Here is a 27,323-nt window from a genome sequence, read left to right as displayed (position 1 = left end):
TGTAACATGTAAACAAATGTTTTTAAATTCAGTCATTATTTGTACAAAATAATTATTTCACTCTTTACTAAGAGCACTTCAAGAGTTAATTCTTGTTCTGTGTTGATTGGAAGTTTAAGCAGTCACACCTACTTCCGCATTCTGATGCATCATACCCTTCTCACTACAAGAAAACAGACAAATCAGCTATTTTCTGCCAAATTACTACAGAGGATGGGTTCAGTAAATAGATCTAATGCCCTGAGCTGTTTTCACTAAAATGGGGATTAAGCAAGACTCTACAAGTTAAAATGCCTATTGTAGAAAATTAAGAATTGATCACTGCTACAATGAAAACTTGGCTCCTATTGACAACCGGATTGTTCTATCTATCCTCCTGTTTGTGCCAGAAAGGTAGGATATCTATGTTTTTGTGTGTCAGTAGTTTGTCCCTTTTTATTTTGTTACTAGTTAAATGTGCTACTGAGAGAAAACAAGTTACTCAGGCTCAAACAGTTTATTAAATAAGATCTCAAATCAGACGGATTTCCCTTTTAAATTAATGGCTTTTTTTTTCATTAATGGAACTACAATGTACTGCTCAAAAAAATAAAGGGAACACTCAAAGAACACATCCTAGATCTGAATGAATGAAATATTCTCATTGAATACTTTGTTCTGTAGAAAGTTGAATGTGCACAACAGCATGTGAAATTGATTGTCAGTCAGTATTGCTTCCTAAGTAGACAGTTTGATTTCACAGAAGTTTGATTTACTTGGAGTTATATTGTGTTCTTTAAGTGTTCCCTTTATTTTTTTTTAGCAGTGTAGAAAATATTGCATTATCATTTAGTGATATGCCCCATTACACATGGGTTAGCAATCACTTAAAAGAAAATATTCTCAGAAAGAAAGAAAAACATACAATTTGTTTTTAAGCTATTTATTCAGCTATTCTAGTTCTAAATGGGATTTTTTTATAAAATACTTACATCCGTTCGAGAAGAACTCTTATTACCCAGGGGTGGATAATCTTTCTTTCTTATAAAGAAATACAGATAGTCCTCAACTTACAATAGTTCATTCAGTGACTGTTCAAAGTTACAACAGCACTGAAAGAAGTGACTTATGACTGTTTTTCACACTTACAACCATTGCAGCAGCATCATGATCATATGATCGAAATTCAGATGTTTGGCAATTGAATCATAGTTATGATCAGGGAAGGGTTACCAAATTTTTTACTACCACACTGTGGGCATTGCTTATGGAGGACGCCTTGCATTTTATTTCAACATCTTTCAGTGCAAATTGGGTGCGCTTTGGGGTGGAGCTCCATTTTTACTACCCTATTGCGTTCCCCCTCGTCCGGGCAGTAGCCCACCCCTGGTTATGATGTTTGCAGTGTCCTGAAGACATGTGATCATTTTTTGGGCAAACGCCTAACAAGCAAAGTCAATGAGAAAGCCAGATTCACTTAACAACCATGTTACTAACTTAATAGCTTCACCTAACGAATGTTCCAAATCCTATAATGGGGTAAAATTCTCTTAACAACTATCTTACTTAGCAACAGAAATTTTGGGCTCAATTGTGGCCGTAAATCGAGGACTATCTTTAATCCACTGACAACTGCAGGACCTTTAGGGAGCCCATTCTCATTCTCCACTCTCCCCCACCTTTCAATGTCTTTCTTTTCCATTATGAGTTATTTACTCCTCCCATTCAAGACTAGCAGACGTAAACAACGGGCAAATAACTTTTATCTGTGGCTGCAAGGTCTTGACAAGAACTTTTGAAACCTGGCTGAGAGCTGTAGGTTGCTCTTTTTTGCTATACATAATAGGTAGGTAGATAGACAGACTGTCCAATGGTCCCATCAATTTCAAATTAACAGATTTTACAAAAAGGCATAAGCTTTCTGAACTGCAGCAGGTTACTTATACTTGCTGTATTACAGTTGATTAGTATAAATCATGACCTGATGTAAAGAGTAAAATTTCCGATCATCTTAAACATCACTTGAATAATCTAATGTTGTAATCCTAAACAAAACTAATTTTTTTCAAAAGTTTTTTTTCTCCACCTTCACAAATAGATTCAACATGCATATACCTTCCAGTATTACATACATCACACAAAGTTCATAATTGTACATTTTTGCTCTTTATTCATAGACCCCTATTTAATTTTTTAAAAAATTGTTAAACAGCAGCCTGCCTCTTTAATTACTCTTTCTTGCACACACCCCTTCCTCCTTTCCTCCTCCTACTTCCTTTCCCACTCCTCCTAAACCTCTCTCTCTCTCTTTCTTCTTTGTCTCTTTCTCTCTCTACCTCTCACTCCTCTCCCTTCATTTCTACTTCCTCTTCACCCCTTTAGTACCTTTCCTGGGTGTCCCAACCTGTTACTTATATTAGCAGACTGTTGCTGTAAAATCCACTTTAAAGACAGTACCAATCACTATTTATTTTTAATTTGTTGCTTATATTTACTGACCCCTCACATCCTGGACACAAATTGTTTCCACTCCTACCCTCAAAACGTCGCTACAGAGCACTGCACACCAAGACAACTAGACACAAGAACAGTTTTTCCCCGAACGCCATCACTCTACTAAACAAATAATTCCCTCAACACTGTCAGACTTTCTACTAAATCTGCACTTCTATTCTACTAGTTTTTCTCATCATTCCTTTCACCCATTTCCTCCTATGTTGACTGTATGACTGTAACTTGTTGCGCATATCCTAAGATTTTTATTAATATTGCTTCTTCATTGCTTATTTGACCCTTATGACAATCATTAAGTGTTGTACCACATGATTCTTGACAAATGTATATTTTATTTTATGTACGTTGAGAGCATATGCACCAAGACAAATTCCTTGTGTGTCCAATCACACTTGGCCAATAAAAATTCTATTCTATTCTATTCTATAACTACAAATAAAGCTTTTTGTTTTAGCTATATAACACCAATAATGCAGAATAAACAAAGCTTATTTTATAAAGTTATTTTCCACTCCTCTATTCTCTTTGTTAAACTAACTTTAAAATGTCCCTCTCTTGTTAATACTTGTGGAATAAATCTGCTTCATGAGGAAGAAATTTTGAAATATCACTGCTTATTTCTGTTGTAGAGTTTACATTTTCATTTCTCCTCCAATTTTTAGAAAACAAGCGTGGCAACAGCAGCCTGAACTTCCAACATGATAAATCACTCCCCATTAAGACTTTCTACGGCACTCCGCAAGGCATGTATGAACCAATACCTATTTCCCCCCAAGATGGACCGACAAAGGCCAATCACAAAAAGGAGAAGTGTCCTAGGGAAATATCCAACATCACATCATTGAAAGTAAACAACATCACCAAGGAGTACCTTAATAGCTCACTGAGTAGGAAGATGTTACCAGCTATTTACATAGCTGTTGTCTTAATAGGAGTACCAGCCAATGTCGTAACACTGTGGATGCTGTTTTTCAGAATCAGATCAGTCCGTACTGCCATATTCTACACAAATTTGGCTATTTCAGATTTCCTTTTCTGTATAATGCTGCCATTCAGAATTGCATACCATCTAAATGGCAATAACTGGATATTCGGAGAAGCAATGTGTCGAATCATGACTGCGGTCTTCTATGGAAATACGTACTGCTCCACCCTGCTGCTCACTGGTATCAGCATCAGCCGTTACATGGCCATTGTTCACCCATTTACCTTCAGGACTCTACCCAAAAAGTTCTTAGCTACTTTAACTTGTGGTGTGATTTGGACGGTTGTTTTTTTATACATGTTGCCTTTGATAATTATGAAACAAAGCTATCATCTGGACCAGCTAAATATCATTACCTGCCATGATGTTTTTAATGTTTGTGAAACTATGCTCCCTTTCCAACGCTACTACTTTATCATCCTTGCAGTATTTGGATTTATGCTTCCACTTTGCATTGTTATTTTTTGTTACATTTCCATTATTCAAACACTCAAGGCTTATGAACAAAAGTGGTTCTGGTACATCAAAGTCAGTCTTCTTATCCTCAGCATTTTTGCTATTTGTTATACTCCCAGCAATGTTATATTGATTGCTCATCATCTGAATTATTACTACAGTTCTAAAGATAATTTATATTTTTTTTATCTGATGACTTTATGTCTAAGCAGCTTGAATAGCTGTCTTGATCCTTTCCTTTATTTCCTGATGTCCAAAGTCAATGACAACACCAAGACCTATCTCACTATGGTTAAAATAGCTCAGGAAGAAAAAACATGACACGTCTCTCCTGTGATAGTTGAAAAAGTTACAGATGCTATGTTCTTTACAATGTTAAATGTTTTTATAATGTCAAACATCAAATTAAATGTAAATATTTAAAGCTTTTCATATTTATAACATTGGGGAAAAAATCATTCACAGGGTTAAAAGTTACACTTTTAGTTTGGTTTGATCATGCTTTGGTTGTAGCATATCTTAATAATTAACAACAAAAAATAAATAAGCCTGGACTTTTTCTACAGCAATGAGTGATTCTTTAAATTTAAGCAATGTTCTATTTCTAAGAAATCTCAAAAAATTACTTTAATGTTTAGTTTTAATGATTACTTAGCTAAATTCGAATGCTATTATCAGATTAATTAACAAATCTTCAACTTGTTGACCAACTTAATATTTAATCCTTAAAAAAATCAAGAAGGTAGTAATACACACCCTCACACATACTTCATTTAAGCACAAACATTTGGAAGGTGAAAGCTTTAAGAGCCTTTCATGTTCTGAGTCCCAGTGGAAGGCCTTTATATATCACAGGGGGTTAGACTAGATGACCTTCAACATCTCTTCAACTCTGTTATTCTTTTAGTCCAGTTGCACTAAGCCCTGAAGGATATAGGACCAAGTCCCCAAATTCTTTCAGAAGTGGTAAGTTTGAGGCAGCCTGTCACAAGAAAATCAGACTTCTAAATGATTTGTACAGCCTTCAAGTAAGCCTGTTCCTGGTTTATGGGCATTTCCCAAATTGCATTGCTAAACTGGAAGATTGCATGTACTGCTTGACATAATAGCAGCTAGACAATGACAAACATAATAAACCAGGGTTGTGCATAATCTAAGCCCTAGAATGGGGTGTGGCTTTTAAATGTTTTGAATACAGTGTTCCCTCAATTTTCACGGCTTCGAACTTCGCAAATAGCCTATACCACAGTTGTTCAAAAAATATTAATTAAAAAATACTTCGCTTTTTTTCCCTATACTATGGTTTTTCCCGCCCGATGACATCATACATCATCGCCAAACTTTAGTCTGACATTGCAGATTGGCCGAAATCTCGGGCAATCAGCGTTGTTATCGCAAAAAAAATTATTATTGTTAATAAATAATTATGTTTATAAATATCAGGATCACTAAGTGTCTTATTCAATGGTGAGTACCAGTAATAATGGTGAGTAAATGGTTGTTAAGGGAATGGGAAATGGTAATTTAGGGGTTTAAAGTGTTAAGGGATGGCTTGTGATACCGTTCATAGCTAAAAATGGTGTATTTACTTCCGCATCTCTACTTCGCGGAAATGCGACTTTCGCGGGCGGTCTCGGAACGTATCCCCCGCAAAAATCGAGGGAACACTGTATACCCCCAAATATTAGCTGAAATACTGTAGATACCAAATTGTCTCATAGGTGCTTTTAAAGAAGGCAACTGGACTATGTTTTTTCCCCTTGAGAAAGAAAAAGATGTTTCACTTCTCATCCAAGAGGTTTTATAAGTTCTGGATAGATGTTGGGGTGGGGGTGAGGAAATGGAAGAATTAGTTCAGACTAATCTATCTGTTATGTGACAATCATGATTTGACTGACACTCTCCATAGGTGAAATCAAATTATAATCTTAATGAGAAATGAGGGGGAAAAAACTATTGTGCATGTAACATATTAACTATATTTTAGTTAAATTTAAATGTAATGAAATAAAAATTAGTTTTTGCTCTGGTCCTACAGTAGCACATCCCTGTAGTTAAGAAACTTTTAAAAATGATAGTGACTATACTTTGGCATCATCAGACTGCAGATAGGATAGCTACCTTTCATAAGTGTGCAACAGGTTTCATGATTTCACAATAGTATTTGATTATTTTCTGATTATCTAGATAGGCATGGGTTGAGATTACAAACTGCCCAATCTCGCATTACAACCTTAATCTAAGCATTTTTCTGTTATACAATGTAACATCCACAAAGATGCAAGGAATTTGTTAGTAACCCAAAATCCATTGTGCAGATTGTTAAAAATCCAATCCTAAGAATTTCATTAAAAGTATGTTACTGGTATTATAGTATTTAAACAATGTATAGCAGAGAAGACAATTAGATTAATGAAAATGTCAAGCGGTGGACAAATCATAATTTCCTAGCATCCCAAAACTCCACAGAACATGCAGAAACAAAATGATTTGTCTACATTTTGAGAGAGAAGGGTTTTAGGGGATTTATATTTTCCAGAGATGTCATCAGCATATTGTAATAAATTATTGAAATGCATATATATAGGAATTACCAAAACGTGTGACAAAATGGGGGGAAAGTACTGAAAATTATACCTGACATTTGCGTGTTTTTGCATCATTCAAAACTGCTTGATAATGACAGGCATTTACTTCTTTTATATTCTGTAATTTTGCTGTGGGTAACAGCAGAGTTTCTACTGTTCTTATTGGATCTCCTCGACCAATAGCTTCATTAATAAGACCTACTGCCAAAATTTCTGAAAAAAGGTGTATAGTTAATATACTATTAGATTAAAGAAATGTAACTGTAGTTATGTATCAATATTCAAAGTGGTTTAAACTAATACTGTAATTCCAAATTTATGTTTCAGCTTTTAATTATTATATTTTTAAAATACACAAAAATATACTTTTATTTAAGAATGACTGGTTGAAAGAAGCATATCAAAATTACTTAGTACTTAATTGGACAGCAATATGAAAATATAAATGAGTAAACTATAACTGGAGGAAGATCATTTTGAAACTCATTTATTTTGATCTAACTCTCCAAATATCTACAGAAAAGTTATAAATTATCTGCTTGATTCTAATAATAAAAACTAGATTAACACTTGCATGGCTGTCTTCAATATATTAACTTCATGCTATTTTTGGAACAAAGATGCTCAAGGCTTCTTGTTTTTACAGATATATAAAGATCTGTTTAAATCTATTTGAAGCATAGGAAGTCTACCATTAATTCAACAGTTTGCCACTATAGTTGAATTATCTCCAAACTGTTTTTACATGGGTTTGAAGTGGAAGTGATCTTTCCTATATTCAATAAACAAAGGGAGGATATTTTTTTCAGCCAACACACACAAAACATTTAACATATAGTTTCTGATTGACCAGTTTTTGTTATCGTTTGCAATCTCACAATTCTGGATAGTTTTTTAAATGAACTGGATATTGTAAATAAATTAATGCTATATAACATATATTATATACTGATCGGTGTTTTATTATTAAAATGTATGAACAAAGAGTTAAATGGACCAGAATACTTACTATCATTTTCTTCTTGAATTTGTGTATTAACCATATCAATGCAGTTTTGGATGTCATTCCAACTTAAATACTGTTGTCCTTGAGACAAAGCCTCTAATTTAATAGACTGTAAGGCGTCAGCATAACTGTAAAGAAACAATTTGTTTTATTGTACTGTAACCTAGAGTTAGATTAGCTGAAAGATTATCATAGTTTAATGAACAATTCCACACAGTAAAGCACCATTTGTATAATTATAGATATACTCTTAAAATATTAGTGACAAATAAGTCACAGAAATACATCTGTGATTAATATTTTTACCGTTGCAAGTTCTCTTCCTCGACATTGTTAAAGCCAATGGATGGGTTGCTGAGATGTACTTTTATTGTCTCTATATTCTTATTTTCCAAAGCCTGATTTAACAGCACAACAGCTGAGAGCATTTCAACAGCAATAGACAGTTCATCATGAGCTAAGTATTTCTGTAGAAATATATTCAGATCAGCAAGAAAAATAAAGCTTTCAGTATGTAAAAAATGAGTTATGGTTTAACCGTGAAAAATCCAATACCAATATTAAAGTAATACTTCTATTAAGCCAACTGCATTTTTACAAAATAATGTGCAAGCTTTCAATTTCATCTTAGAAATGTAAACACATATAATTTTACAAACGTTTTAACTGATGTAAATAAAGAATTTAAGAATTATTTTCATTCACAGCACACAGTAGATAACAAGTTTTGCTTACTCAAAATTGATATTCTTTTAAAAAATTAAGAAAGCCCAACCTTAACTATCTGAAAATACAATTATTAGCTTGCATATTTTTCTGAATGACATATTTTAATTTTAATGTTATTTCATTTTTGATTTTATTAACAACACAGGAATGAACAAAGCAAATGCTTTTATAGGCATTTTACTCTCTTTCTTTGCTTCTCTCCATGCTGTCTTTTTTTCAACATTCCATATTAAGGGTCTCCAACCTTGGCAACTTTAAGACTTGTGGACTTCAACTCCCAGAATCCTTCAGCAAGCTTGAAGTCCACAAGTCATAAAGTTGCCAAGGTTGGAGACTCCTGCTCCATCTTCATCCAGATTATCTTCAGGACCATCTTCTGCCTCATGTATCCCAGCGGTCAGTTAGGTCCCACAGAGTCAGCCTTCTCCAGGTCCTGTCGGCCAGACAATGTCGGCCGGCGGGGCCCAGGGGAAGAGTCTTCTCTGTGGCGGCCTCAGCCCTCCGGAGATACGTACTGGCCCCTCCCTCCTGGTTTTTCGTAAAGCCCTGAAGATCTATCTCTGCCGGTGGGCATGGCGACCGTGAGTGATGAGATTGTCTCTGGCCAATTCTATGTATGATTGAATTGGATGAATGCATATAACTGTATATGGGGTTTTTAATATTTTTTAAAGTAATTTGTATAATCCTTTAATAGTAATTTAGATTTCTTACATATTGTTACATTTATAATGCTGTATAATGCTCGAGAAGGGCAACATAGAAATCTAATAAATAAATAAATCTCATCATTTTTTAAAAATTGTTTTTTCTTTTCTTCTTCTCTGTTCTAATTTTGACAGTAAAATTAGGAAAATTGATCTTGTTGCAATAACCGCTTCAAAAGCACATATTGGCTCCTAGTCGCAATAACTAAATTGTTCAAATACAGAACAACTGCTGACTCACTAATAAACTCAAGGAGCAAAATCTAAAATAGAAACAGGCCAGACAAAATCTCGCCATTTGGAAAACATTGCTAACCAATTATTAATAGCAAAGAAAGGATTTTCTGAAGTGGGTCAGGATGACCAAGAACTAAACTATCAGGGATGCTAAGTCCATCCTAAATGGAAGAAAATTTTGGTATGTTAAAACTAGCAGCAAAATTAGCTTGCTAGTTTTGATCAAAGATAAAACTAGTTCAAAGATAAAGCCTAGTTCAAGAACAAAATTATTAAATTAGCACTACATATGACTTTAAAATCAAATGTACACATTTTAAAAATCTAGTATTTTTTTTCTTATCTCTTACTTCTACAATATTGAATATGCATTTGTGCAAACACATTGACAACCAAGAATTGATAAAGGTCTTTCCATGCATGTTTAAAAGTCATAGAAGAAATTATAGATATTTTAGTATATCTATTTTCCAATTAGCTGGCTTTGGAGACACATTCAAATAGATTTCATCTTACCATAGCATTCTGTTGCTGAAGATTAAAGAGTTCGGTCTGATAGACAGAGGCAGCAGAACGATAAACTTCAGGTAACTGGGCTTCAGGTTTCATTAAAGCAACAATTGTCATGTTTGAGTCACAGTTACGAATTGCATTGTTAATATTGTCAACTGCAATAAGTTCTAGTGTCAAAAAAAAGAAATATCCAAAAATCCAGTTAACCCTATTCCATTACATACTGCTATACAGATTGTAAATGTGGTATTTCTAATGATATAAAAGAAGAAAATTGTTGCCTTTTTAAAAAAGCTAATTATGCCATAGAAATCTGCTGAAAACTACCAAAAGGGGGAAAAAACCAACTAAAAAATATTTCAACAAAAGGTGCTCATAATCATGCAAGCTTATACTACTTTATATTTGGCAATTTAATTTGATAGGTTTTTAATCAACTACGGTAATTTAATTAAAATAATTTTATTTCCTTGACCATTGGTTATTTTAAATGTAAGAAGTATAATCTAGTACTTCTTTTTAAATTTAACATAATCAAAGATTGAGGAAATAAGACAAGTGACTGACTCAATATTAATTTGTATGCAAGGGCTGAATTACTATAAAGAGTAGAAATTTGTTTTCTCTTCAAAATAAAATGGTAGCCTTTAAAACACTTTGCTTCACATATTATATTAAAATCAGCAAATACAATTAATTTTCTGATAGGTTCACAGACAGGTAGATGCTGAAGTAAATGGGAAATTATATCCAGCAAGTGCACCTGGACATGTGCTTTGACTACTCAAAATATATAAGGCCCTACTGGATAACCCACTACATGTAAAATAATTACCTACTTAAACTGAAGGACAACACTTAATAAAATTAATGGTTTCTTTTATATAACTAATATTTTCATTTAGTGTTTCAAATAATGGAACAAAATATAGATATGCTAATAAAAACTCTATCTAATTTGGATCGATAAATCAACTGATGCATATCAACAACCAAAAATGATTATATTCATGAATTCAACTCAAATGTTATGGAGAATATAATTGCTCTTAAATTAAACCAAAGAAAGCATGAAATGAAAAGTGAGCTCAAACCAAAAGAAAAGCTCTAATATCTCAAGAAGCAAAGAGCAATTGACAGAAAGGCAACAGCAAATTTAGAACCCTCTTATTAAAAATAGTGTTCCAAGGAAAAGAACTTCAACAATAAATTACACATATTCACTTTTAAGTAATATGTCATAGAAGCATGCCATACTTTCAAAATTCTATTTGTTGCAACACCAACTTAATAAATGCAAAGTAACTGAGACTGAGTAAGTAAATTCTATCTAATATGTGAGAAAGTGTAATTAACCCAGTAATTGAACTGGATTAAGAACACAATAGTTTGGGGGGGGGGGATAAACTACTGAACCAAATAAGGAAAGCAATGCGGCAACAAAGCAAAAATGACAAAAAGCACTATGGAACTAGCTTAGATAAAATATAACTGGACTCGTATTTTATCATTAGAACTGCTAAATCTTATTTTTACCATGAGGTGAAGTTGTAAGTGAAAATTAACAAGTTACTCACTAAATTTGTGAGAGTGTGATTCCTCATTGGCAACACTAACTTCATTCTGTATCTCATTTTTGTCGAGGATAATTGGAACCCCTGCTATCTAACAGATTAGGGGGGAAACATTTCTTACTGTATTTTAATTAAAAGGCAAATAAGTAATCAATACAATAATATTCAAAACTACTAGGTGTATATCAATTTTAGGGACATCAATAATAGGCTGTTTTTTAAAAATATGGTGTCTTTTCATAAAGCAAATAGTCAGAAATATTCCTTAGAACAGATAATTTCCACATTTTTCAAATTAATTTTTTTTCTGTTTATATACAACATTTATATACAGTATTATGTTTCCAAGTTAAATTAAGAGTAAATTATGCAATGTTATATAGAAAATATTTTGAAAACCTCTCTCTTCTATTTGTAAGAAGGCCAAAGGATCAAGACTGAAATCACACTTTAAAGTTAAGCGATTTCGGTGTCACTCTAGCACGTTATAATCAGTTACCTGTGTTCTCTGCTCTTTAGTATCAAATAACCGTGCTAGGTACCAGGAGGAATTTTGCAGCAGAACTTCAAGCAGGCTCAGAGCTGGGTTGTTCAAGCCTGCCATTAGTGCCACTTCATCTTGCATGTCAATAGCCTCATTCACTTGGGCTAAAGCTATGTGAACTGAAAGGAAAACAATGCTTACAGAAAGCAAAATATTATAAAGGTTTTTTCTCTCTCTCTCTCTTTTAGCCTTTTGATACATGCAGTTATTTAAGAGAACTTGCATCAAATCCTTTTGGACAAGCATGCAAGGACACTTCTGAATAGACATTTCTTAAATCCAGCACTAAAATGCAACATGTAAGAGGGGTCAAAATTTACAGAACTTTGCAGCTGGCAGAAGAGGAGAGAATTAGAGGTTAAAGCAGGCTAGAATCATAATGTTTCTACTGTTATTGAGAATGCAAAAGGGCAAAGAAGAACGTCCTTATCCAGGATTAGTACTAGTATATAACAGCAAAGTATCTCTGAAAGAATGACACATTACTGATGAAATCATAATCTATGCCAGTTTTAGATTTCAATGAACTATGAGAAGATAATACACACTGGTATTTTCCACTTTTTCCAACCACTTTTTCTGGGTATGCCAGGAATCAATGTTTTCATAAGAGGGAAGAATACTCACGGTTGACCTTATTGATGTTTCCCTGGATTTCAGCTTGCGTAAGCAATTCTTCATATACATCTCTTTCCTCTTCCAAAATTGAGTCACTCTAGAAGGAACAATTACAATTACAGAAAGGATAGAGGTATTCCTGATTTTAAAAAGGGGTTTGCACATATACAGGAGGAAAACCCACATACAAAAGCATGTAACACACAAAATGTATCTTTCAACTGAATTTAGAAACAAATAATTACTTCTCAAACACAAGTCATAATATTTCTGAGTCTTTTCGCTATATCCATAGTCACTTTATAAACAGAAAGTGAACATGTATCTATGATTCAAAAAAACCAAAACAAATCTAAGGTAACTATCTTTCCTCCATGAATATTTTTTTTTTTTGGCTATTTCTTCCCCATGTAGAATAAAGTAATTCTTTACATAGCGATTAGTGATGCATTCAAAGAATACTATATCATCAAAAACAGGGTTTCCCAACCTTGGCAACTTGAAGATATTTGGACTTCAACTCCCAGAATTCTGGGAGTTGAAGTCCAGATATCTTCAAGTTGCCATGGTTGGGAAACACTGATCTAAAGATATATTCAGGTCTTTAAACTAATATTATCTTTGTAATGCAATTCTAATATTTTAAATTTTCTATGTTGAACCAAATTGAAATATAAATTGAACTGTCTATATTGTATTTCTTAATTCTCATTACACTTTTGGCATAGTAGAATTGGTAAATTTTCCAAGTCTGGAAAAATAAAGTTGGTTACTTAATCTCATCTTAATAGGTATCAGCTCTACCAGGTCTACCTGGGAATCAGAATAAGAAATAGACCTTCCGAATTGTAACTTCATTTAGATTGGCTATACAGTAATAAAATCTTATAAGCCTGATTTTGATTCCCCTCCTCTCTTTTATAATCATGTAAATAGGAAAGACATAAAACTTCTATCTAAGTCAGTGGTTCTCAACCTTTCTAATGCCGCAACCCCATTTAAATTTAAATCAATTTAATTCCCCATGTTGTGACCACCCCCAACCATAAGTCTAGCGTCAATTTTCCCAACAGAGCTTTAAGCTGATTAACAGGAAGGACAGAGGGGACTCCCCGCCACTGTAAACGCTTGATTGGTCAGATTGTAAAAATATATTCCAAGGCACCAGAATAGAAGCTTTAATTCCTAACACTATGGGAAATTTGTCTTTTCCCATGGGCTTAGGCAACCCCTGTGGAATGATTGTTCGACTCCCAGAGGGTCCCGACACCCAAGTTGAGAACCACTGATCTAAGACATTTTTGTAACACCCTCCCCCATTTGCATTAAAATTATGTGTTCCTAGAGAGGAAAAAAGGAACCAAACTAAATTAGCTGATGCTTTTCTCCTTCCAATCACTTTTTGAGGCCACGCCATTATTTCTTTTCATCTCACCTCACCCCAGGAATGGACCTATCAGCAGGTCTGCTTCCTGATTTTGGGAAATGTTGATTTAAATTTAAATTTATATTTTTCATTTTGATTGTTTTTAATATATTTGTGTATATATGTTTGTATATTTATATATTTCCCCCTTTTTATTGATATATTAATACATGATAAGATTGATCTTTTGGGTGATTGCATGGCATACAAATAAAACAAACTTGGTTTATATGCAAAACTATATGGGCTAGCATTGATAAATTTGACATTTTAAGTTTTACAAGCATGAATATTTAAAACAACCATATATAAATTAAAACTGGTGTTATGTGACAACTCACTTTCACATCATATAGTTAATATTTTCTTTTATGTACACTGAGAACATATGCATCAAAGGCAAATTCCTTGTGTGTCCAATCATAATAATAATTTATTTCTTCACCTTAAGTCTTGCATTCTCTTCTTTTTTCTTTTTTGCTCCAGAAAGTTCCTTCTGATATTCCTGAGCAAAATTATCACCCACATTTACTAACATGGCATTAGGATTTTGCAACGTTTTGATGGTTTGATCTGCAATTCCTTTCTCAATAGCTTCATTAATTGCAATGACTGCAGCATGCACTAAAGAAGAAGAATAAACCAGAATAATAATTCAATATTTAAAGATAAAAGCCTCAGTGAATTAAAATTTCCAAAATCTTTGTTACTAACTATCATACTTTTACAATTTGGTTTCTGCAAAATTTCTATTTAACCAGAATGGTTTCCATCACTACAGAAAGCGAGCAAAAAGAGAATGCAAAGACATGCTCACAAGCATTAAAATCCGAACAGAACAGTCTATTAGAACTGCCTCCACCCTCCTTGTCCTTCGTAAATTGCTTAAGACCCACCTATATCGCCAGGCATGGGAGAATTCAGACATCTCCCCCAGGCTTATATAGTTTTATGTATGATATGCTTGTGCTGTATGGTTTTTAAATGATGGGTTTTTAGATGCTTTCTTTAAAATATTAGATTTGTTACATTGTCACATTGTTATTATTATTGTTGTGAGCCACCCCGAGTCTGTGGAGAGGGGCGGCATACAAATCTAATAAATTATTATTATTATTATTATTATTATTATTATTATTATTATTAATTTTATTTATTTATTAATCAGATTTGTATGCCGCCCCTCTCCGTAGACTCGGGGCGGCTAACAACAATAATAATACAATGTAAACAAATCTAATATTTAAGTTAATTTAAAAGACCCCAATTTAAGAAAAAAATCATACATACTGACATACCATGCATACATTTTATAAGCCTAGGGGGAAGGGAAAGTCTCAATTCCCCCATGCCTGACGACAGAGGTGGGTTTTAAGGAGCTTACGAAAGGCAAGGAGGGTGGGGGCAACTCTGATATTAAATAAGAGTTCCCCTACCTTTCTGGCTTTACGGACCAGCAGGGGGAGGGGGACGAGGTTCTAGGTTCAGCTCCATTTGTGGGAGTGGCGGACATGTATGCCTAATGCTTGCATAAATGAAGCATGTGCACACGTGGTTGACCACTGCACATGCAAGTGGGGATGTGCCTGCATGCATGCTTTCTCACTGCTTCTGCAGCCAGTAGTGGCCCATGTTTTGTGGGCTGGGGACTCCTGATCTAAATAAAAATGCTTTTCAGAGTGCAGCCCTGATAAGTGTGTACGAGCACGATGCTTCTGCACAACCTTTTTGCCACTCGGTGCTACTACCGTGTTTCCCCGAAAATAAGACGCTGTCTTATATTAATTTTTGCTCCAAAAGTTGTGCTACGTCTTATTTTCGGGGGGGTGCCTTATATTTCTCAAATAAGACAAATTCACAGGCAGAAAAGCTGACACCCCCAAAGAAAGTGTACCGTACGGTACACTGATTATGGTACGGTACCTGTCAGTATGGCACCCACACACACAACGACGGCACTTATATGGTACAACAGTATACTCCCGCTACTGCAGCTTCCGGCCACCAGAGGAACTATAGTCTACGCACTGTAGTGGAGACTGTAATGGCGGTGAGACAGCAGCAGACTGTGTCTGCTGTACTGGACGGTACAAAGCGATGGAAGGGGCCAGCAGGGGACGCCACATTATTACGGTACCGCTATGAACAGCTTTGAATGGTACTGTATGTTTTTCCACCGTACCGTATGTAAACTTGACTATGCCTTATTTTCGGGGGGTGCCTTATATTAGCAAATTCTGCAAAACCTCTGACATGCCTTACTTTCGGGGTACGTCTTATTTTCAGGAAAACAGGGTATCACTGCTATAGGTACTCGGTAAATCTGATTTGTCATTTCATATTTAAAGTTAAAGCAGTTTTCAAGAACATTAGGAAACAGGTTAGAATAGCATTTTGGGGAACTTACATGCAGCTTCATCCACTGAAAGCTCATTGGCCAAGATGCCTCCAATTTTACTAAATGATGGCATCTGTATACCATATTTTTCCAGTTCTTTCCGCATGTTACTTATTTCTTCCTCTAATTATTGATGATAAGAGGAAAGAAAAAGGGGAAAAAGATTATAATACAAGGGGGGAAAAACTGTCCAGGTTACAAAGTGTCAAAATCAAGCATAATCTAACATAAATGGTAGCATACATAGCTGTAGTGTTTGTTACCGGATAGCTCTTTGTAAAATACAGCACATTTTTTACATAGCTACTTTACACCCACTTCAGCACAAAAACCCAAAGAATGAATGGAAATGAATGGAACTGTTAATCAATTAAGGAATTAGTAGAAGCTTCAAAAAGTAAAGTTTTCTCAATAGAAAATAATTACAAAGGTTTAAAGTACCTGTAAAGTCTACTTTTCCAAGCAAATCCTGGATTTGTGGAGCTATTCCTAGTTTAAACAAATATAAACTGAGGAAGAGAAAGAAAAAGTAGATGAATTGCATAAAAACAATAGGAGTGATTAATTAAAGTTAAGTATTGACTATTAGTGTTTATTCTACAATGCATTTGTTGATTTTTATACAATGCTGCAAGTTGTATTAGAAATTATTCCTTTCTTAAAATATTTACAACTATATTCCTTTCAAAATATTTTAAAATTGAATTTGCAAGACTTCTGTATCTTCTTCCTTTAAGACAGTTCAAAGTACTGTAATATATATAAAAAGATGCCTCAACAGTGAAAGTAGTGAAAGTAATATTTCTCTCACATACATAAACCTTTGACTATATTTCAGTTCTTAAATGTTTTGGAGTACCGGTATCTGCCACAAACTTAAAACTACTGAAATTATTCCAAGAAATCCTATTTCCTTTCAGAGTACTTGAAAATCTACATAATCACCATTCCAAAATGTTTATAGTGGAACCATCTGGACAACAGCTGAACACATTCAAATCTTTATTCATGTCTTCCTGCCATGTGAAGTTAACAACTGTTAAGGATTTGGGAAATTTATTAAGTTTACACAAGGGACTATCAAAATTGCTATAAAAGAGCGGATCAAATTGGTTCAAAAGTGGCCGTATTTTAGATATAAAAGGAATATTTAAAAAATATTTGGAGAAGCTTATCATTTTAAAAGTTGAACCTGAATGAAAACAGAGAGATGACAAATATGAAGTTATATACTGTAATAACTCTGAGTAAATGAAATTGTGGATTTGCCGAACTGTTAGAACACATGGAAATGTCAGCAAAATTAGGTTTCCAGTAATTTAGAATTTTCTAGGAATGAGTTCCAAGAATAAATATTTAATATCTAATAAATAAGTTAAATATGAACCTAAATTTGTCACATTGTAATTACCCAAACTATTTTCTACTTGTCATCTGAGTTTTTAAAAACAGCTTTGTAGTACATTTAGATCCAATGACTATTAATAAAATGCCAGTGAATCATTCCATACCTATCTAGTATTCGGAAAATATTTTAATTGGCACAATTGAATTCCTTAATTAGCCATTAATATATTCAATTTTGACATTTTAACAACTGCTATGATTATGGGTATAGCATAATATTTAATAGCTAGAAAGAAAAAGAAAAGTGAGGAGAGAAATATTGTGGACCACTAGAGGGCAATGGAATTTTATTTTTATTAATAAGAAATATTCATCTTAGCACATTTAGAAATAATAATTATTTTATTAATAAAATAAAATCATTCTTATGAAATTTATTTCTTTTTCATTTTTATTGATAATTAATTAATTGCTATTTTTGGCGTTTGCGATAGTGTTAGGAATGTTAAAAGTCACACACTACTAATATGAACTGTCTTTTAAAACAAGTACAGTGCTACCTCTACTTACGAACTTAATTCGTTCTGTGACCAGGTTCTTAAGTAGAAAAGTTTGTAAGAAGCAGCAATTTTTCCCATAGGAATCAATGTAAAAGCAAATAATGCGTGTGATTTGGGAAACCATAGGGAGGGTGGGGGCCCTGTTTCCTCCCAGGAGATTCCTAGAGAGGCCCCACACAGGCTTCTCCCCGCCTTTTCCGGCCCTGTTTCCTCCCAGGAGATTCCTAGAGAGGCCCCACGGAGGCTTCTCCCTGCCTTTTCCGGTTACAGTTTCGGAGGCTCAGGTTTTTTAATGGAAAATGGTTCTTGAGAAGAGGCAAAAAAATCTTGAACACCCGGTTGTTATCTAGAAAAGTTTGTAAGTAGAGGCGTTCTTAGGTAGAGGTACCACTGTATTTTGAAGCCTTAGAAAGGATTCATATTAAACAAAGCTGCAAATCAACAACATGGCCCAATATGTATTTGAAATTATTCAGGTTTTGAAGTTGTAATTGTATAATCTGCATATAATTTAACCATAAAATATAGGCAAACTATTCAAAAACAAAGAACATTACTTATGCTTGGGTTTAATAATAATGTTATTGTTAAACATTGTAATGATGTAATTTGTTGCATCTTTATTATTATTATTATTTATTAGATTTGTATGCCGCCCCTCTCCGCAGACTCGGGGCGGCTCACAACAGTGACAAAGAACAATATGTATTGACAAATCTAATAATTTAAAATCTAAAATAGCAATTGTACATTTAAAAAATCTAAAAACAAGGAACTGATGTTCAAATATCAAAATAAAGTCATTCCTCAAAGAGTAGGATTATTCTGCATTCACATATGCTTTACATATGCTCTAGTAGGCAAGGAAAACAGATTTGGAAGATACAGTACTTCTATTCACAAACACTCACACTCTCTCTCACACACACACACACCACTTTGACAGTACAGCAGAGACGAGGTGAGGATATCTCTCATCAATACATGTACCAGTTCTTCCTGAGGACTCCTGAATTTTCTACCCGTACATTCTTGGCCACTTGAGTTCTGAAGTGTGTGGGTTGAATCTATTTCCCTCAGGAGAAGGTGTACTACCTGGGCACATGTTTATTCTGCTACACTCTTCTGGATGGTGCAGAATAGGAAATCCCCTTACTCAGGAATAAGCTTTTCAATTAATGATTCCATATTTCCCATTTAACTAGTGTTACCAGGTCCAGAATCTGAAGCAATCGAGCAAATCTTAGTGTTGATTTTTCAGCTCAAGATACAGTACTGGCCTTGTGTTAGGAGTGGAACCACCACACATAGTTTTGTTGCTGTGTACTTTCTACCACTGAACAATTCTAAGCACTTTTTTGTGGAATTTCTATTGTGGGCGGCCATTTCCCAAAATCAAAATAACAAATGATAATTTGAATTGTTTAAAATTCCAAACAGTTTTTATACCAGCTAAAAACACAATTTTCAAAGAAGGTAATTTTTATATTCAAGTTAACAATACGTATGAATGCATAAGACAATAAACAAATCAAAATACAGTACCCGATACTAGGTTCCTTTAAAATTAAATATTTGAGTTTCCTAATAGTAGAGCTTAGAATGCAGCAAGAGATTAAATTACCGGTATTCCATCATTAATTTGATGGCTCAGACTGATCTATTCCAAATAATATCCAATAAATGGGACATTGTCTTGAAAGAAAGAGTAAAGTTAAAACATATGGAAAAATAGTTTTCTTTGAAATTATGTATAGTTAAATGTGATGTAATGGAATGTGGGAAAGACCTTGAGAAATAGACAAAGCTGAAGGAACTGTCAGGTAACAGAGGACATGGCATCAACTTGTCTCATGGGCAAAGAAAGACCAGAAGGGACCTTTCCTAGATTTTCAGGCCTGTAAAGGAGATGTCTACCTGGGAAAGCTGACCTGTGAAGATCTCCATATCTATGTTTTTATAAGTCTGGAAATCACTTAAGCCATCTTTAGTATTCTAAGAGATATAAATATCTGAAAGCCTCCCAGTATTCAACATTCTATAGAGTTTGTGACCATGGATTATGATATCACTAGGGTGGAATTTTGCATCATTTTGCTATGGACTAATTGTTTAATGCTAAAAATGCTTAATATTTTGAGTCCCACATGTTTACTTCAGGATTTTTTTTTTACAAATATTTAAATAACCTCAACATGCAGATTTGCATAGTTATATTAATGACATGATTTAGCAAGAAAACAAACACAAATTTAAACATCCAAAACTGAATGAGTGTCATGGTCCAGCCATTAAAAACCAGTGGAATTTGGCCCAATAAGATACATGACATGCCCATACAATTTGTCTCACACATCATTCTAAGCTCAGTAAATTTCCTTCTCCTAGAATTCCAATTTTAAAAAAATCCTATTTAAAGATAATAAAAATGATGGCCCAGAAATGCCCGCTGGCGGTTTTTACCGCCGGCGCCAGTTGCGGTGAAGCCACAACACATGGGGGGCCGCCATCTTCGAGCTGTGGAGGGGGGAGCCTCGAGAGGAGTTGTGAGGCCCCCAGAATGCATTGGGCCGGCTGTGCATGCGCGGCCGGCACCAGGAGGGTGGAGCGAGAGGATGCTATCTATATAAGGCATCCCCTCGCGCTTCCGCTCCCTCCCAAGAATCTTCTTTAAAATTCCAAGAAGACATTGACTATACAAAATAATATCTGTACGGGTAAGACCTTAAGCTTTATTGCTCTTCCATGCTCAGATGGAAGGTTGCATAGGATGCAGATATCCAAACCAAAACACTACATGCTGTCAGAGGAGAAATGCACTTCGTTTTCATATGGGCATTGCGTTACATATATACAAGTCAATAACATGCAATCTGCCACTCTCAATTGCAGCTTACTGAGCAGCACTTACACACCAAAGTTTTGATGGCACTAAAATATTTTATAACTATTCCTCAAAGTTATGACCTGTGTAGTTTTTCCACAATCACATGATTGCGATTTGGATGCTTGGTAATACATTTATGTCAATTGCAGCATCCTCATGTGACCACCATTTGCAATCTTTGCATATAGCTTATGAAAAATTAAGTTACAGGGGAAGTCGGCAGAAAGTCACAAGCAGTGGTCATGTGATGTCATGCTTAACAAATAATGGTGGTTTGCTTAATGATCATAGTTGTAACTAACAAACTGACATTTTAAGTCAGGCACAGTCATGTAATGTTTTACTTTACAATCATGTTGCCTACTGATTGAGTTCCTGGTCTCAAGTGCAGTCGGTGAGCACTACCTGTAGTTTCCTGAACAATAATGTTTAAATAAATATTAACTTGAGTATGGAGAATATATATATATATTTGCATAGTACTTATACAATATTTTCTGAATTATAGTAAATTATATAGAAACAACAGGATTCCATTTATGACATCCACATTTTTAAGAATATTCTCTGAGCATGTTGCTAAGAATCGTTATGTACACAATAGTATAACCTTGAAATAGGACTTGAGTGAATAATTAATCAAAGATGACAACAACCAGTTTTACAGGTTTTCATAATTAGAACATAGTTTAACTATAGACAGTAGAGAAAGGGAAAAGTTGGATTCTTTTCATTCTCAAACTGATCCCATTTTTATTTTTTGAAATTAATATTATGAAGTAATACTGCAGAATTGAATATGAACAAAACTTTATCCTTAACAGTTTAACTGAGTTAAACTGACTAATTTGGTTCATAACTATGAAGTTATTAGGTTTTGCTGCAAACCTTTTAAAAGGAGGAAATGAAAAAAATCTTAGAAATTTAGCACAGATCTATTTTACCTTAATGCATGAACGCAATAGATCATTCGAGGTATGTTTTTCCTATCATAAACATCTGTAGTCTCTGGGTAGAAAATCTAAAGATGAAAAAGGCAAACAAGTATCACTTCTCTTAACAAATATTTAATATTACTCAGATTTTATCTACTAATGTGTTGAAGCAGAGGACCAATGGTACATTTTGACATAGGAAACAAATTCTTGCTCAGTGGAGAATTGGTGTCAAATGTATAATTTGAAACTTTTTCAAATACACTACTGCTCAGAAATAAATGAAGGATTAATTTCGAGACAAAGCACCAGTCTGAATTTTCTAAGATCCAACTTATTATATTTGTACTTTATGTTGTGTGTGATTATTCATATAATCACTATACAATATTATATTGTATTAGATATATATTGTATCTTTGTATTTAATAACGTAAAGTATTTGTTCTATAAAATATAATTATTAATTTCATTAACCATTGCACTCAAAGTAGTATCACCAAATTCCACAGATAAATATGACAGTACAGTGTTCCCTCGATTTTTGCGGGTTCAAAATTCGCGGAACGTCTATACCACGGTTTTTCAAAAATATTAATTAAAAAATACTTTGCGTTTTTTTCCCCTATACCACGGTTTTTCCCACCCGATAACGTCATATGTCATTGCCAAACCTTCGTCTGCCTTAAAAAAATATTTTTTTTAATAAACTTTAATAAATAAACATGGTGAGTAATAATCTAAATGGTTGCTAAGGGAATGGGAAATTGTAATTTAGGGGTTTAAAGTGTTAAGGGAAGGATTGGGATACTGTTCATAGCCAAAAATAGTGTATTTATTTCTGCATCTCTACTTCGCGGAAATTCGACTTTCGCGGGCGGTCTCGGAACGCATCCCCCGTGAAAATCGAGGGAATACTGTAATAGGTTCTGGGCCTAGATGAATAATTTCCGCCTACATTTCAAAACAATATGCCATCCTCAAAAAAGCTCTTTCAAAAAAACCCTGAAATATATGGATTATTAACAAGTCAACATACACTGATACTGGTTTTAGTTTTCACACTAAAGTACACAGAGAATAATTTCTTCTTTTTAGAAAGATATGTACACTGGGCCATTGGCTTAGCATAATATATAAATTTAACTGTCATATATTCAACAAAATATGACTAAATATAATATATTTTATGTATTTTAATGATATTTCACTGTGTTTGAATAGTTCTGAATTTAAAATTGTTCGGGTGTAGTGGGGGCCGTTGGTGGTTTGGAGAACCGGTAGCGGCGGCAGCATGAGGCTCCACCCACCTGCCCAGACAGTAGCGGTGCACGTGCAGAGGGTGAAAAAGGACACAGGGCAGTGGTGGTGCACACTTCCAAACTGATAGGGAAGGTAAGTAGATTTCACTGCTGGTCTTAACCAAATTTAAATGGCTAGCTTTTGTACTTCATATACAAATGGATTGCAAGCAATTGTACCAACAGTTAATGAGGGAATTAATCATTGGAGTCAGACATTGCTAAGAGTTTGTTCTAGTTTAGTTTATTTAGATTTGTATGCCGCCCCTCTCCAAAGACTCGTTCGAAGACTTGTTCTAAGTCCAACTATAATTCTAAGTAGAATTTTAAGTCATTTTGTGCGTATTATCTTTTTTCAAAAAATGACAACTCTGTAATACATTTGCTAATAACAATAACATAATAATAATGATAATAATGATAATACAGAGTTGGAAAGGGCCTTGGAGGTCTTCTAGTCCAACCCCCTGCATAGGCAGGAAACCCTACACTACTTCAGACAAATGGTTATCCAACATCTGCTTAAAAACCTCCAGTGTTCACAACTTCTGGAGGCAAGCTGATCCACTGATCAATCGTTCTGACTGTCAGGAAATTTCTCCTTAGTTATAAGTTACTTCTCTCCTTGTTTAGTTTCCACCCATTGCTTCTTGTTCTACCCTCAGGTGCTTTGGAGAATAAGTTGGTTCCTTCTTCTTTGTGGCAACCCCTGAGATGCTGGAAGACTGCTATGATGTCTCCCCTGGTCATTCTTTTCATTAAACTAGCCATGCCCAGTTCCTGCAACTGTTCTTCATATATTTTAGCCTCGTTATCTGCACTTTTTCTACAGTCTCAATATGCTTTTTGCATTTTGCATAATTTTTGAAATTAGGCATGAGAGATGAACTGTCTAGGTTGTTTTTTCCCCCCTAGGTTATAAAAGTACTGGACAAAATGGGCAGTGATTTGTTAATTTTTTCACTGAGTCCTTCCTTCCTTTATGCTGCTTATTCAGTAACTCTTTAGTGGAAAACTATAGTTAAGTGGAATGGGAATGTTTCATGTGCAAAATGAATTTAATCCTTAGCACATTTACATACAGCTTCAAGATGTGGGCGATCACTTTTAAAAGCCCTAAATGGCTCAGGACCAGACCATTTACGGGACCGCCTCCTCCCTCATATCTTGCTGCAGCCAGTAAGAGCCCACAGAGCTGGCCTTCTCTAGGTCCCATCCGTCAAACTATTGGTTGGCGGGACCTCGGGGAAGAGCCTTCTCTGTGGCGTCTCCAACTCTTTGGAAGCAACTGCCTCCAGAGATCCAGATTATCTCCACCCTACCGGTCTTCCGGAAAGCCGTTAAGACCTGGCTTTGCCGGCAGGCCTGGAATAAAGCTGATTGCAAGTATGTGTATTTTTTATATTATTGTTATTGATTTTTATTATTAGATTTTTAACTGTTTTTATTTTTGTTTTATTTATTCCGATTGTTAGCCGCTCAGAGTCACATGTCACAATATATGTATCACATGTTTTTTGCTGAAATTTTAAAATTAACGGAGACTAGGATGGCACCATTATATATTTATTTATTTATTAAATTTGTATGTGGCTACATAGTATTCAGTTTTCAAATGCTTACCTTTGGTAAGCCAATGGATTCCATTGCCCGTAACCATTGTACTGTATTATCAGTGTGTCGGAAATGTAGACCTGAACGCTAATACAAGAAAGGAAAAAAGAGACAGAAAAAATGGTTTACAGTACTTGTTTTAAATGAGCACACAAAATTAACATACTGTAGTTAAATACCTAATTATATCTTGTAATTAAAATTTAAATTGCATTTAAACAATTTTTTTAAAAAAACAAGCTGGTGATACTGTAGATTTCAAAAATATAAGATTAAAAAAATCTGCTACATAGACATTAATATGAAAAATCAACAACTTATAATTTTTTTGCTGAATGGAATAGTAAGTTTCCTTTTCCTTTTACATTTTATAATGGAAATTTGCATGTAGTTTTTTTAAAAGATGAGATTGCATGTATATTTTGAATACATTCTATATTTCAACATATCTTCCTAAAGTATGAAGTATGTTTTTCTTAAAAATTTAAGGCTTTATGTTTCTAAAGGAACAAGTAGCAAAAATATCAAAGTTAGCAGGGTTTTAATCCTGACAATTGCTTTTGGTTCCAAACCTAATCCTGGGACATAAAAAGAAGAACTTATTATAATCTTAATTATGATACTTACTATTATGGTAAAAATATCAAACATTAGCTACTAGAAATTTTTCTCAGTAGTATTCAAATCTTATGCAGGTAGTCCTCAATTTATAATCATGTGTTTAGCGACAGTTTGAAGTTACAACAGCACTGAAAACAGTGTCTTAGAATCAATCTTTGAACTTACAACTGTCATATCATATGATCAAAATTTGGCACTTGGAATGTATTTATTATGATAGTTGCTGCATTTCGGTATCACGTGATCTCCATTTGTATCTGCCCAGCCGGCTTCCAATAAGCAAAATCAATGAGAAAAACAGATTTGCTTAATTATATGATTCACTTACCAATTGAAATGACTCATTTAGCAACTCTGGCAAAAAAGCTCATAACTCATTTAACAATGGCCTTGCTTAACAATGGAAATTCTGGTTTCAACTGTGGTCATTTCATACAAGGACAACCTGTATGTAATGTTTACCTTGTAACGTGTCTGTTCCACATCATAGATCTTCCTATCGGAGACCAGCTTTGGTGCAAAAAACTTAGCTAATTTGGCAAGGTAAACGCCATTCCTTAAACCTTCTTCCAGCTCAGTGGTAGGCGGTAACTCTTCATCTAGGCAGACTTCCATCCACCTGTGAAAACAAATATTCCCACATAATAGTTGTAATTTTATTGTAACATGATGCTTTAGATTCCCTTTTTATCATTCAACCAGCTAGTCATGATTCAGAGAAGAGCCTTTTAGCTTGTGACCTAGTTCAAAACCATGGATACAGTGTTCAGGCTTTCTCCAAATAATTTTTAATAAACCACAAGAAGAAATTTACTGAACTCATTGAGGATATTTATAATTATGGTATTTCGTTTAAGTGAACTAATCCAACTAAATTTAAGCTTGAATTTTATTTTAGCTCTGAGTATTTCTTTGACTTGACATATCCCTCAAAAACAAATGTGGACCACTTCCTAAAAAAACCCCTACCCTCTACTTGATTTAGCAGGAAAAGAGCCAGGGGTACATTCAAAATATTACAGCCTCTTGTAGCACTCAGTTTCCTTTTGAGAGTTACACAATTCTGTTTAGAAAGTTGGCAATGCAGTTTTTTCATAATATTTCAATTTTTTTCTCCTTTCCTGAATCCCAGTTTTCTGGAAAGTTTCCACAAAGAATAGAACTACCGGTACATTGATTACTACCTATAAATAGGAAGTATGCTCTACTAAGAAAAAATATTATTCTAAAATAGAATATATATGTTTATATATAAAATACAGTGATACCTTGTCTTACAAACTTAATTGGTTCCGGGACGAGGTTCTTAAGGTGAAAAGTTTGTAAGATGAAACAATGTTTCCCATAGGAATCAATGGAAAAGCGATTAATGTGTGCAAGCCCAAAACTCACCCCTTTTGCCAGCCGAAGCACCCGTTTTTGCGCTGCTGGGATTCCCCTGAGGCTCCCCTCCCACCTCCGGACATCTGTGTTTTTGCGATGCTGCGATTTCACTGAGGCTGCCCTCGCTGGGAAACCCCACCTCCGGACTTCCGTTGCCAGCGAAGCGCCCATTTTTTGCGCTGCAGGGATTCCCCTGCAGCATCACAAAAACAAGTCCAGAGGTGGGGTTTCCTATGGAGGGGAGCCTCAGGGGAATCCCAGTAGCGCATAAACAGGTGCTTTGCTGGCAACGGAAGTCCGGAGGCGGGGCATCCCAGCCGTGGTGGTGGGTTTGTAAGGTGAAAAAAGTTTGTAAGAAGAGGCAGTTTGTATCTTGAAAAGTTTGTATGACGAGGCGTTTG

At 34.6% G+C, this 27,323-nt stretch overlaps 2 protein-coding genes across 3 annotated transcripts in view; one reads left to right on the top strand and one right to left on the bottom strand.

Moving 5' to 3' along the window:
* IQGAP2 (IQ motif containing GTPase activating protein 2) overlaps positions 1 to 27,323 on the bottom strand; it is a 188,708-nt gene that overhangs the window by 57,880 nt on the left and 103,505 nt on the right. Inside the window, exons 3-15 of one of the 2 annotated variants that reach the window (XM_070743205.1) lie at positions 26,002 to 26,158; positions 24,928 to 25,005; positions 22,013 to 22,089; positions 16,716 to 16,783; positions 16,284 to 16,397; positions 14,322 to 14,500; positions 12,460 to 12,547; positions 11,788 to 11,951; positions 11,292 to 11,379; positions 9,718 to 9,881; positions 7,835 to 7,995; positions 7,532 to 7,656; positions 6,572 to 6,735 (exon numbers count right to left, since the gene is read on the bottom strand). In XM_070743205.1, coding sequence (XP_070599306.1) covers positions 6,572 to 6,735; positions 7,532 to 7,656; positions 7,835 to 7,995; positions 9,718 to 9,881; positions 11,292 to 11,379; positions 11,788 to 11,951; positions 12,460 to 12,547; positions 14,322 to 14,500; positions 16,284 to 16,397; positions 16,716 to 16,783; positions 22,013 to 22,089; positions 24,928 to 25,005; positions 26,002 to 26,158 — 1,627 coding nt within the window. The remainder of the gene's footprint in view (positions 1 to 6,571; positions 6,736 to 7,531; positions 7,657 to 7,834; positions 7,996 to 9,717; positions 9,882 to 11,291; positions 11,380 to 11,787; positions 11,952 to 12,459; positions 12,548 to 14,321; positions 14,501 to 16,283; positions 16,398 to 16,715; positions 16,784 to 22,012; positions 22,090 to 24,927; positions 25,006 to 26,001; positions 26,159 to 27,323) is intronic. The other variant, XM_070743206.1, reaches the window with a different exon arrangement.
* F2RL2 (coagulation factor II thrombin receptor like 2) lies at positions 185 to 5,373 on the top strand. The gene is made up of 2 exons (XM_070743210.1): positions 185 to 393; positions 3,156 to 5,373. The coding sequence occupies exons 1-2, from the start codon at positions 330 to 332 to the stop codon at positions 4,253 to 4,255; spliced, it is 1,164 nt and encodes a 387-aa protein (XP_070599311.1). The 5' UTR covers positions 185 to 329; the 3' UTR covers positions 4,256 to 5,373.

The sequence above is a fragment of the Erythrolamprus reginae genome, chromosome 2 (genome assembly GCF_031021105.1).
Source record: "Erythrolamprus reginae isolate rEryReg1 chromosome 2, rEryReg1.hap1, whole genome shotgun sequence".
Classification (NCBI taxonomy): domain Eukaryota; kingdom Metazoa; phylum Chordata; class Lepidosauria; order Squamata; family Dipsadidae; genus Erythrolamprus; species Erythrolamprus reginae.
This window is presented reverse-complemented; position numbering and strand designations above follow the sequence as displayed.

Excerpts from the sequence above, each read along its gene's own strand:
- F2RL2 (XM_070743210.1), top strand. The coding sequence starts at position 330 with ATGAAAACTTGGCTCCTATTGACAACCGGATTGTTCTATCTATCCTCC. Across the intron at positions 394-3,155 it reads CTCCTGTTTGTGCCAGAAAG|AAAACAAGCGTGGCAACAGC; the intron begins GTAGGATATCTA and ends TCCAATTTTTAG.